We start from the raw sequence: 11,716 nt of genomic DNA, 5'->3' as shown, positions 1-11,716 counted from the left end.
GGGCGGTCCAGGGCGGGGTCTGCGGAGGAGAGGCTGAAGCCGCGTGGCCGAGACGCATTTGTTTTCCTTCTCAGCGGGGACCAGCAGTCCAGCTAATCATTGCTGAGACACAGAATGGGGATTTGGGGGTCTGGGTCTTACAGGTACAAAGGGGTGTATGCGTGTGATTCTTATCTAAGTCCTTTGAAGAAGGGACTATTTGTTGAGGCGTGCGCGTTTTTAGAACACAAATGGTTGTACGAAGGGGTTCCTTTCAGCTATGATCCATGTTTTCCGGGAGCCCAGGCCTCAGGGAGCTTTCAGCTTTGCCACCTGACCCCCGTGGGCTCCCCCTCTGTGACCTCCAGCACTCACAGTGTCTCCCGTTCCTGCCTCAGCTCCAGCAGCGGTGAAGGGACAGGACCTGTTTTCCCTCCTTTCTTCCCCGTCGTGCGGGTGTCAGGGGTCAGGTCTCTGCCTTGTTCTGCTGACTGGTGTTGTTCTGAGACTGAACCAGAGACGCCGCTGGGGACAGTGTTTCCGTGCAGAGCCATGAAACTTGAGTACTCTTGCGCAGATCAGATCATCACTGACCTCATTTCTCCTTACCTCCAGTCACCTATCTTCACACTTCAGACCACCCTGCCCCCTCCATAAATATCCCTGGTCCCCATTTTCAGCGAGGCAGGTTTGAGATTTCTGCTCCCTTCTCTTTGCTTGGCCGCCTTGTGACTAAACCCTTTCTCTGCTGCAAACTACTCTCGGAGATTGGCTTTTCGTGCAATGGGCAAAATGAACCTGGTTCATTAACAGTTTTATCTTCTGTCAGATAGTTTTCAGTTGTTTTCTTACGGCTCGTTCATTTGTGTGTTTACTGACTTCTCATGTTTTCTTTTCTTTTTTTTTTTTTTTGAGGAAGATTAACCCTGAACTAACTACTGCCAGTCCTCCTTTTTGCTGAGGAAGACTGGCCCTGAGCTCACATCCGTGCCCATCTTCCTCTACTTTATATGTGGGACGTCTGCCACAGCGTGGCGTGCCAAGCAGTGCCACGTTGGCACCCGCGGTCCGAACCGGCGAACCCCAGGCCGCTAGGAAGCAGAGCGTGTGAACTTAACCGCTGCGCCACCGGGCCGGCCCCTCATGTTTTCTTTACATGGTCTGGACAGTCATCCTTTTTCATTTCTAGGTGGTGCAAATATTTTCTCCTAAGTCATACTTTATTATTTCTCTCTCTGTATTCTACACTGTGATGGCCTCTTCTTAGTTTAATAGACTTGCATTTCTCACTCTCTTCTTTACGTCATACAGGCGTCTCCTGTAACTTCTCATTGTCCTCCTCTCGTCTCCCACAGATAAATCTACAGTGAGCAGGTTATTGTCCTTGAGGTTGATAAGGGAAAACAATACTTTATTCCCCTGTAGATCACCAGTCGTCACTGCCCCATGTGTCACCGTGTCCCCATCTCTCCACCGCCCGGCAGCACCTGCTCTGGGGCAGGTCCACTTGCCGACATTGGGGGCCTGTTTCAGGGCATCCGTTGTCTCCATTGGTGTCCTTGTCCGTCCCTCTGCCCTAACCCCTGGAGTTTAAAAAGCTTTGATATCTGTTAGGAAAATTCCCACCTCCTTCTATAGGAAATGTCAGATATTCTTAGAAATTTCCCTTTCATTTCAGTTTTTAGAAGTAGTTTTCTGAAGTTGAAACAAAACAGAAACAAAGTCAAAACAAACATGGTTGTAGATTTAATGGAATTTTGTTAAAATTCTTGACCTGTTTGGGAGTTGTCATTTCCCATGAAAGTATGGGGTCAGTAGTCCTAGGAGTTGAGACCAGGTCCCCGACTGTCCTCCTCCCACACGCCTTGGTGAAGACGGGGCCTGGCTGAAGTAGAACCTATGGGCTGTTTCAGGACTCGCTGGTCTTTGAGGACGTGGCTGTGAACTTCACCCCAGAGGATTCAAGCGCTGCCACATGCTGCCACATGGATGAACCTTGACAACATGCTGAGTGAAAGGGGCCAGGCACAAGGGGCCATGGAGGGTATGATTCCATTTATGTAGAACACCCAGAACAGGCAAATCCATAGAGGCAGAGAGTATTTTAGTGGTGGCCAGGAGGAAGGGTTATCATGGCTATTATGGCCTTTAAATTTGTTTTTAGAAATGGAGATATAATTCATATGCCATAACATTCACCCCTTGAGTGTAAAACACACTGGCTCTTGTACACTCACAAAGCTGTGTCACCATCACTATATAACATGAATATGGTAATATAGCCATTTACATTTCAAAATTCTCTGAGTGACTCAAAATCTGATGTGACAGAAATTTCTTTCAGGAAAATGCACATCTGCAAATTCTAACATCTCCCAGCATAGCATGTAGCTATGCTGCGACAAGTCCTACACACAGGCTGGGGCTGGAGTCCCACTCCCTCAGGTACAAACGTCCTGGGCCCAGAGGTTGCTGACCCCAAATCCCAGAAGTGGGGAGGGATGGCAGGGCCCCCCTATGTCAAAGGTCACATGTGAAAACAGAGCCAGGTCCTGCCTTGCACGTGGTGACTTCACTTGATGTCTTTGTTAGTAAACATAGGGCACAGATCACTATGGCCCACTGTGGAAATGAGTCTGACCTTCCCAGTCCAGAAAGAGGATGCAGCAGGGGCCATCGAGGTGCAGGCTGACCCCGTATCTACCCACCTGGACCGGTTCTGCTAAGAGCCCATGTCCCAGGTGAGTGGGTCTGCTGGGTGTCTGGACAGCCTGCCGCTCAAGATGAAGGGGGTTGAGTTCTTGGAGAAGTTTGATCTGAGGCATCAGCAGCATCGCCCAAGGACCAATAAGGCAATGCACAGAACGGCTGTGGCAAGGCCAGTCAACATCACCAGAAGGGGGAGTGCCAGGAGCACCATCCAGAGCGGGAGGCCTTCAAGCACTAGCCAGTCAGAGCCAGGGGCAGGCGTACTCCCTCTGCTTGGATGTTGCTGTCATCCAGCCGTGACCCCATGTGCACCTGCCCCATGCGGCCCCAGGTGTCCCATCCCTGTTGCTCTCACCTGCCAGGGCCATGGAACCACAGGGAGGATGCCGGAAGAGTCCAGAGTGGGCAGAGATGGTGAATGCATGGGCTGGGCCGAGACTGAGAGGGGCTGGTTGCAAGCCGGTCAGAACTGGCTGGAAGCGGCCATGGGCCCGGGTCTCCCTGCACCCCCCAGGGTCACACCCTAGTCCCCACCCTTGGCTGTGGAGTGGACCCTGGACTCCTGGCCTGGCCTGCAAAGAGTTGCCAGGGGGTTTAACCTGAGTCGTTGGCCAGTGTGCATCAGAGGAGGGAAGAGATGACCACTGGATCCAGAGCAGGTCGGCAGTGTTTCGGGGGACCCGCCCTGCCCCTGACATCTGTATCCTAGGCCAGCACTAATCGGTCTGCTTTCACTGGGGCCTCAACTTTCAGTAAACACAAAATAATGAATTTTTTCTCTTTTCTTCTGCTTAGTGGGAATAGTAATTTCTAAGGTCAGCTCTGTTGATGCAAATAATCAGTGACCATTCCATAAATCAAAATTGGGATGATTTTTCTGCTATGAGCCAGTATTGAGGACTGCAGCCTGGGAGGACGGCCTTCATCTGGGAAGGGAGCACTTGGGAGCAGCAAGGTGTCCAGTGTGGTTATGCACTATTTTGGAACGGGGAACATGAATGAAATGTGACAGGAATATCTCTTGACTCCTGTGCACAAGCTGTTTTGCTGGCACAGCAGGTCAGTGGTGACTAGATGTACACAGCAGGTCAGTTTGACCCTTAGGTTCAGAGAAGAAATGCTTATCTTCAAAGAGATGCTGATCTGGGGGGAGGCATACATCCCTATCTTTAAAGGCAGGATTCTTTGCTTTGGGTTATTCTCAGTGTTTAAAGCAGATGTCCAGCACATGCTGGACAGGCCAGGTCAGGCCAGATTAGTTTTAAACCAAATGGCTTCCTCATAGATAGACTTCAAGATATTACTGTTTTTTTGTTTTTCACTTTTCATCGTTTTCCCCCTTTGATGATAATTTTGTGACAGAAAGCACTGATGACGAAAACATTGTCCCTTGGCCAAAGGGTGATGGCTGCCTTCCCTGGGTCCACCATGACCCTTGGTGCTAGGCTGTTATTTCATTGATGCCCAGTTATCCATGTTGGGGGAAAACAGTTGGATATAGTGGAAAGTATGGAGATACCTGTTAACAGTGGAAGCACGTCATAGTTATGTAATTTTTCAGTAAGTTTTAGATTGTCGCACACACACTGCACATGTGCATTTACATGACTTATGATTACACTGTTGATAACTATACAGTAGAGAAACAATCATGATAGTTTAATAGTTCAAGTGATAAGAGAAATACGCTTTTAGGCATAGTGTTTATCAGGAAAGAAATTCATCGAGGGTTGTAATATCAGTCGACCATCTGGATTCATTGAGCAATCATTACCCTAGCCTGCATGCCAGTCATACAACACTGAGTTAAGAAAACAGTGATTAGTTTGAACCTTATGATTAACATAAGAATTCCAAGGAGTAAATAGAAATAGGAATTGGAATCTGGATCACAAAACAGAACCAATACCTGAAGGGAGCCAACTCAATGAATTGAGGCGAGGTGTAGTCGCCTAGGGTACCGACTTGCTTTTTCATGTGCTTTAGCAGAGAGGACACGTTGGAAGACTCCCCAGGTATAAAAACATAGCATTCAGTTTGAATGATTGCACACGTACCACTTTGGGATGCTGTTGGACAATCTAAGGCCATTCTATTTTGAAGGACAGACTTTCTCATTAAAGACACTTGAGTATTTAATAAGTCTATTCCTGCTTGACTTGATGAGTAAATTTAGTCAGGGCTTCTATATGTGGTATGACATGTAGCCCCAAAGAAGGAACAGATAAAGCCGCTAGGTGGTTGGTCCTACCAGTAGAAGACTGAAGGAGTCCCTCTGGCCTTAAGGAGAGAAAGACTGGCGATGGTTGTTACTTCAGGTCAAATTTTTCCCTGCATCCACAGGAAGCGTCTGAGCCATCCAGGCAGTAGCCACGGCCAGAGATCAGTTCCCTGAGGAGCCACCCAATAAATGCCTGGCCTTTGAGACCAGTCTTTCCCAAATCGATCACTTTCTTTAAAGATGAGAGTATTCGGACACAAGCCAGGGGATATCTAGCCCATATATAGAGTGCAATTCAGTAGATTTTGTTTGCAATGATTTCTTTGTTCTCAACATAAAGATGGTGTTATGCTTAAAGACCCACAGCTAGGAGCAAGCCAGACACGTCCATCCCAAATTTGTGTAAAACCTCCCTTAGTTCTCACTGGAATATCTGGCTTCTTTTGTTTAACTGCAAATTTCTGGGATAACTGGATGGTCTGAGAAACACAAAAACAGAAAAAGAGTAGCTGTTGCCTGTGTCATTAATAGTATGGGCTATTGGCCATGTTTCAGGATCATAATTAGTATGATCAGCTGAACTGTGAACACCAACTAGAACTTTCCATTATAGCAAATTATTTTCAATTGAAAAGCTTTACCGTGAAAGAGAGAAACCCACCAAGGTAATGCAGATGTACTAGAAAGGGGAAGTTGGCCACATGTCCAACAATTGGACTGACTTTCGTGTGAAACAAAGGAATGACCCCATTGGAAAAAGACATTGCCATCCGAGACCCATTCAGATGTGAACTGGGAAAACATATGTAGTATCAGGAAAACTTGAAATGGTAATTCTTGTGTTAGTTTAAAATTTTTGTAATTAGGTTGTGATCTATCTTATAGAGTTGGAGGAGAAGAAAATAAACTATTGGGGTAGGTAAGAGGTAAGTCAATCTAGAAATTGACTATTGTAGTAATTATAAAATGGATATAAGGTTTAAGGATTACAAGGGTTTAAATAAGGAGATACAAGGGTGGGAACACAGGCCTGGTCTGGAGTCACTGGAGCCGAGATGTGTTTCCTGGAGGCAGCATACTGTTGGGTCTTGTTCTTTAATCCATCTTGCCACTCTATCTTTTTATTGGAGAATTCAATCTATTCACATTTAGGGCGATTATTGATGTATGAGGGCTTAATGCTTTCATTTAATCACTTGTTTTTCAGTTTTCCTGCACTTCCTGTTTCTCATCCTCTGTGTTTTGGTCAACCCGTTGACTTATGTAGTTTTTTTATGATGTGTTTCTTTGCTTTCTCCTTCTTTATTCTTTGTCTCTCTCTGCTCTGCTTTTCTGTTTAGTGGTTACCATGAGGTTTGTAGTCCGAATGGCATGTATAAGATAGTCCATTTTCTGATGGGCTCTAATTTCCTTAGTCTAAAAAATTCAGTCCCTTTCCTCCTTCCCTCCTAAGTTCTTCTCATCTCTCATTCCATCTTGTGTTGTGAGTTTGTGGTTAAAGTCACAGGCCTATCTTTGTTTTTGGTGTTTTCCTTCCTTTTACCTCAATGCAATACTTGAGTATTTGCTATCCTATTCTGATTCTGTCTACCTATTTATCTCCTTACTCTGTGTTTTCTGAGCCCTTTCTCCGTTGTTTTCATTTTTCACGTATGAGGGTTTTCCTGAGGCTTTCCTGTTGGGTGGGTCTCGTGGCTATGAAGTCCCTTACCTTTTGTTTTTCTGGGAAAGTTTTTATGTCTCCCTGATATCTGAAGGATATTTTTGTTGGATACAGTATTCCTGATGGAAGATTTTTGTCCTTTAAAGATCTGAATATGTCATTCCATTCTCTCCTAGCCTGTAAGGTTTCTGCAAAGAAATCCACTGAAAGCCTGATAGGGGTCCCTTTGTAGGTTTTCTTCTGCCTTGCTACCCTTGGGTACTGTCATTCATTCTTGCCAGCTTTACTACTATATGCCTTGCAGTAGGTCTTTTTGTATTGACAAATCTCGGAGGTCTGGAAGACTCTTCCACAGATTTCCCTCTCTTTCCCTAGATTTGGGAAGTTCTCTGCTATTATTTCCTTGAACATGCTTTCTCCTCCATTATCCTTCTCTTCCCCTTCCAGAATACCTATAATTCTTATCTCACGTTCCCTCACTGAGTTGGATATTTCTCAGAGGCTTTCTTTATTCCTTTTAGTCTTAGTTCTTTCTCCGTCTGTGTTTGGAGCATTTCAACATGTCTATCCTCGATTATGCTGATTCACTCCTCTCTGATGTCCACTCGAGCGTTCAGGGACTTTGTATTTTATCTCTTACATTGTGTCTTTCATCTCTAATATTCCTGACTAATTCTTCTTCACGGTTTCAATCTCTTTTGTGAAGTATCTCCTGGACTCGTTGAATTGTTTCCCTACATTCCCTTTTATCTCGTTGAGTTTTTTCATGATAGCTATTTTGAATTGTTTGTCATTTAGATTACATATTTCTGTGGCCTCAGGACTGAATTCTGGACACTTGTCATTTTCTCTCTGGGCTGTAGTTTTGTTTTCTTTTTCTTAAGATTGGCACCTGAGCCAACAACTGTTGCCAATCTTTTTTTCTCCCCAAGTCCTCCCAGTACATCCTTATATATTTTAGTTGAGGGTCCTTCCAGTTGTGGCATGTATAACGCTGCCTCAGCATGGCCTGAAAGGAGATGCCATGTCCATGCCCAGGATCTGAACCAGTGGAACTCTGGGCTGCCAAAGCAGAGCACACAAACTTGACCACTTGGCCATGGGGCTGGCCCCATGTCTTTAGATTTGATGTAGTGTCTGATGTTGTTAGAGGAGGTAGGTCAGGTCTGACACATTCCCTGATTATTTGGTTGCACTTACTACATATTGCCACTGGGTGGGGGTCGAGAGCAGCATATTCTGAGCCCTCCGCCTTTAGCCTAGATCCCAGGCAGGGGAATGGCGGTGCAGGTGGGACGAGGCGCGCTTTCTCCTCCATGCTCTCCGGATTTCTTGCTCTATCTGGTCTCCTGGGGTGTTGGCTTAATGAGGTCACCTCCTCTGCAAGCTTTCACCCCATTAGAGGGCTTCCCTCTAGGCTGCAAGGAGCCTAGGCAGCCCTTGGTGACCCTGCGAATTCACATCCCCTCCCATTCCTTCCCTCAGAGAACCTCCCATGGTTGCAGGTCACAGTCTTTAGGGGAGGGAGTGAAGATTTCTCTTACGCCATTACAGCTCCTCCAAAGGGGGCTCAAGCTTCTCCACCCTCCATCGTACGTGTCCGTGTCTTTCTGACATTTTCTATGTTGTTAGGATGTCCTCTGTTGCAGTATCGATGCCCCTTTTTCTTCTATGTTGGAGGGGAGAGATTCCCAGGAAAGTTCACTCCACCATGATGCTGACGTCCTTCTCCTGAGATTTGATGAAGAAAATAAGTGAAGTGCTACATCTAAATTTTTTCCGCATTCTTCCAATTTTTAGGGTTTCTCTCCAGTGTGTTTGCTTGCATTTACAACAGGTTTCAAGGGAGAATGACGGCTTTCCTTCAGTCTTTGTGTTCAGAGTTTCTGTCCAGTGTGTGTTCTCACATGTACTTGCAGAGACGTGACATATTTGAAGGCTTTTGACAGTGCTGACATTCATACGGTGTCTTGCCAGTGTGTGCCCTCATGTGTGCTCCCCAGTTTACTGGGATATGTGTAAACTTTCCCACATTCTTCATTTTCATAGGGTCTCTCTCAATTGTGTGTCCTCCTATGCACTCGAAGGTTTGCAGGATGTCTGAAGGCTTTCCCACACCGCTGACATTCAAAGGCTCTCTCCCCACTGTGTATCCTCACATGTGCTCGAACGTAGGAGAGGCAGCTGAAGGCTTTCCCACAGTGCTGACACTCATATGGTCTCTCCCCAGTGTGCGTTCTCACATGTACTCGCAAGGAGCAGAGAAGACTGTAGGCTTTCCCACACTGCTGACATTCATAGGGTCTCTCCCCAGTGTGGGTTCTCACATGTACTTGAAGGGAGGAGGGGAAGCTGAAGGCTTTCCCACAGCACTGACACTCATAGGGTCTCTCACCGGTGTGTGTTCTCACATGTGCTTGCAGGGAGAAGGAACGGCCGAAAGCTTTCCCACAGTGCTGACACTCATAGGGTCTCTCCCCAGTGTGTGTCCTCATATGTACTCGCAGGGAGGAGGAACGGCTGAAAGCCTTCCCACATTCCTTACATTCGTGTTGTCTGTCTCTAGTATGTGTTCTCATATGCCGTGAAAGGTAGGAGTCATACAGAAGTGACTTCCCGCATATGTCACACACATGGGGTTTCTGTCCACAGTGACCTCTTGCATGTTCCTGCAAGGATGACGGACAAGTGAAAGCGTTTCCACATTTCTTACACTCAAAAGACTTTTTACTACGGAGACTCTTCATGTTTCTCATAGATGCTCTCTGAGTATTTGGAAATTCACAGGGTTTCTCTCCAGCATGTGTTCTCACATGTCGTAATAGGTAGGAGTCATACTTAAAGGATTTCCCACAGACTGTACATACACGGAGCTTCTCTCCACGGTGACCTTTCTCATGTTCCCGTAAGGATGAGGCGCAAGTGCAAACTTGTCCACATTTCTTACACTCGAAAGGCTTTTTACCATGGAGACTCTTCACATGTCTCTTAGATGCTCTCCCAGTATCCTGACGTCCTTTACAGGGCTTCTCTACAATGTCTGTTTCCACAGGAGTGCTGAGGCACAAGACACAACTGCAGGCCTGCCCACATTCCTCCCACGGATGAGGTTTATGCCCAGTGTGAGATCGTTGCCGATTCTTAAGGAGAGAACAATCCGTGAGGGCTTTTCCACACTTCGTGCATTCACTGGGTTTAACTCCAGCTGGATACCTCTCATGCACAGGAAGGTCTGTAATTTGGTTCAGGGTTTCTCCACAGCCATCACCTTCATTACTTCCATGGAGACTCTCCAGCAAATGGCTCCTGTTCAAAATACGAAGCACACCGTTAGGGCATAATGATTATAAGTGAGTCTTTTATTAATGACTTATTGATAGTTAATGATTCTTTTGACTATGAATTTCTCATTTTCAATGAAAATGAATGTTTTTGGCACTGTCAACGTTGTTACAAAGTGGAAAAGCTTAATGCTCTACCTGAGGCCTCAAATATAGTCATAACTTTGAGTCTTTATTACATACAGTGTTTCAGGATAATTGTTTACAATTGAATTATATTTTAGACACTTGGTATATACATCTCATTTATGAAAATATCTTCTGAAAGTTCTCCCAGGACACAATTGTTTAGCAAGGGTTCTACGTTTTCTTTAATTTAAGTGAGTCTAACCCTCTGCTGAGACCCCTTCCTCCTGTGGGAATGCCACTCACCTCACAGGGCTCTCCTGGGCTGGGTGCTGATCTCCAACGTTGTGGAATGTCCAGTTTTGTCCAGAAGCAGACCGGCACTCACATCTTATGAACCTTACTATTTTCTCTTCGTTGGCTGTTTTATTTTCCAATATATGTGGCTGAAGTCTCAATCCACTGGTTCTAACTTGAGTGCAACAATCTACAACAATTGGTACCACAAATTAATTTCTTGGGAAAGAAATGGTAGAATAAAGGAAAGAAAATAAGTGATATGTGGATTTCTTTTCATACACTGACCCAAAAATGTAAACAAATATTATGAGGAAGAATGGACATGCGAGTAAAGAAAAACTCTCAGACCCTCAGCTATCTGGCACTTTGGCAGGAATAAGGGAAATGACTCAAAATGGCAGTCTGTTCACTAAGAAATACTTCCAAATGGATGCAGAGTAACATTGAGCTAACAATTATCATAAAAGCAAAGTAGGAAGGAACTGCGCAAATGCACATCCCCAGATGCTCCTTTTATAAGAGGAGATGCAGAAGGTCTTCCCCAGGCGGCCAGGAGGGACAAAAAGTCAGCAGGGAAGCCAGGGAAGTGACACGTGACCCTTCTCACACAGTGACTGAGTCCCATTTCTAAGGGACGTGGCCAAATGTCAGTCCCTCCTCCCAAGGGTGGTTGCTCTCCATGAGAGCAGTCTCTCCACAGTGTGCATTCTCTCCTGTTCCTGGAGGGATGAGGGAAAACAGGAAGCTTCCCACACTCAGGACATTCACCGGGTTTCACTCCACTGTGTGCTTTTGTGTGTCTTCTAAAGTTACTGGGGCAACCCAAGGTTTTCCCACATCACTTACAGAAATAAGGTTTCTTTCTAGTGGGTGCAGACACCGAGGCCCCAGATGGAGCCTGTGTCCACTACTCCAGCTGCCATGGCAGATGGATGGTGAGTGCAGCTGGTGACAGCTCACGAGCAAGAGCTCACCATGAAGGAGGACAGAGGGGGAACAGTCCATGAGCTGAGCCCATACTTTGGTCCTCAAGGCCAGTGAGGATGGATAAGTGCCAGCTTAATGGCAGCAAAATCACCATGCCACCTGTGTATAATACAGTGTAACTGGCACAGGGGTGGAAACCATATAGCTGCCCCAAAGTGACACTAGAGACAATATTCATGATTATAAAGTTAGGACATCTCACAGTTTTGATCAACAGTAACAAAAAGTCTATTTAATACATAAAATGTTGTTTTGTGGAAAAGCTATTTGACTCTAGGTGGTTCCATGAAGGCTTGGACAAGGTCTCTCTTTTTTCGAACATATTCCCCTTTCTTGGCCCCAATAAGAAAGGACAAGTGTGAGAAACACCTGTTCCCTCCCAGTGTTCCCACTCAGTGAAGGTGTGAAGCCGTCCTCACCCACGGAGGCCAGGTTCCTGCAGGTCTCCAG

At 45.9% G+C, this 11,716-nt stretch overlaps 1 protein-coding gene across 3 annotated transcripts in view; it reads right to left on the bottom strand.

Annotated features, from left to right (window-relative positions):
- Positions 1 to 11,716, bottom strand: part of LOC124252568 (zinc finger protein 77-like) — a 172,833-nt gene that overhangs the window by 75,972 nt on the left and 85,145 nt on the right. Inside the window, exons 3-4 of one of the 3 annotated variants that reach the window (XM_046686231.1) lie at positions 10,286 to 10,466; positions 8,191 to 9,878 (exon numbers count right to left, since the gene is read on the bottom strand). The exons of the other annotated variants lie outside the window; for them this stretch is intronic. Coding sequence (XP_046542187.1) covers positions 8,630 to 9,878; positions 10,286 to 10,466 — 1,430 coding nt within the window. The 3' untranslated portion in view covers positions 8,191 to 8,629. Of the gene's footprint in view, positions 1 to 8,190; positions 9,879 to 10,285; positions 10,467 to 11,716 lie in introns of those variants that run through there. 3 annotated transcript variants of the gene reach the window in all.

The sequence above is a fragment of the Equus quagga genome, chromosome 14, assembly GCF_021613505.1.
Source record: "Equus quagga isolate Etosha38 chromosome 14, UCLA_HA_Equagga_1.0, whole genome shotgun sequence".
NCBI lineage: Eukaryota > Metazoa > Chordata > Mammalia > Perissodactyla > Equidae > Equus > Equus quagga.
Note: the sequence above shows the minus strand (reverse complement) of the source record. Positions and strands in the feature narration are given on the sequence as shown.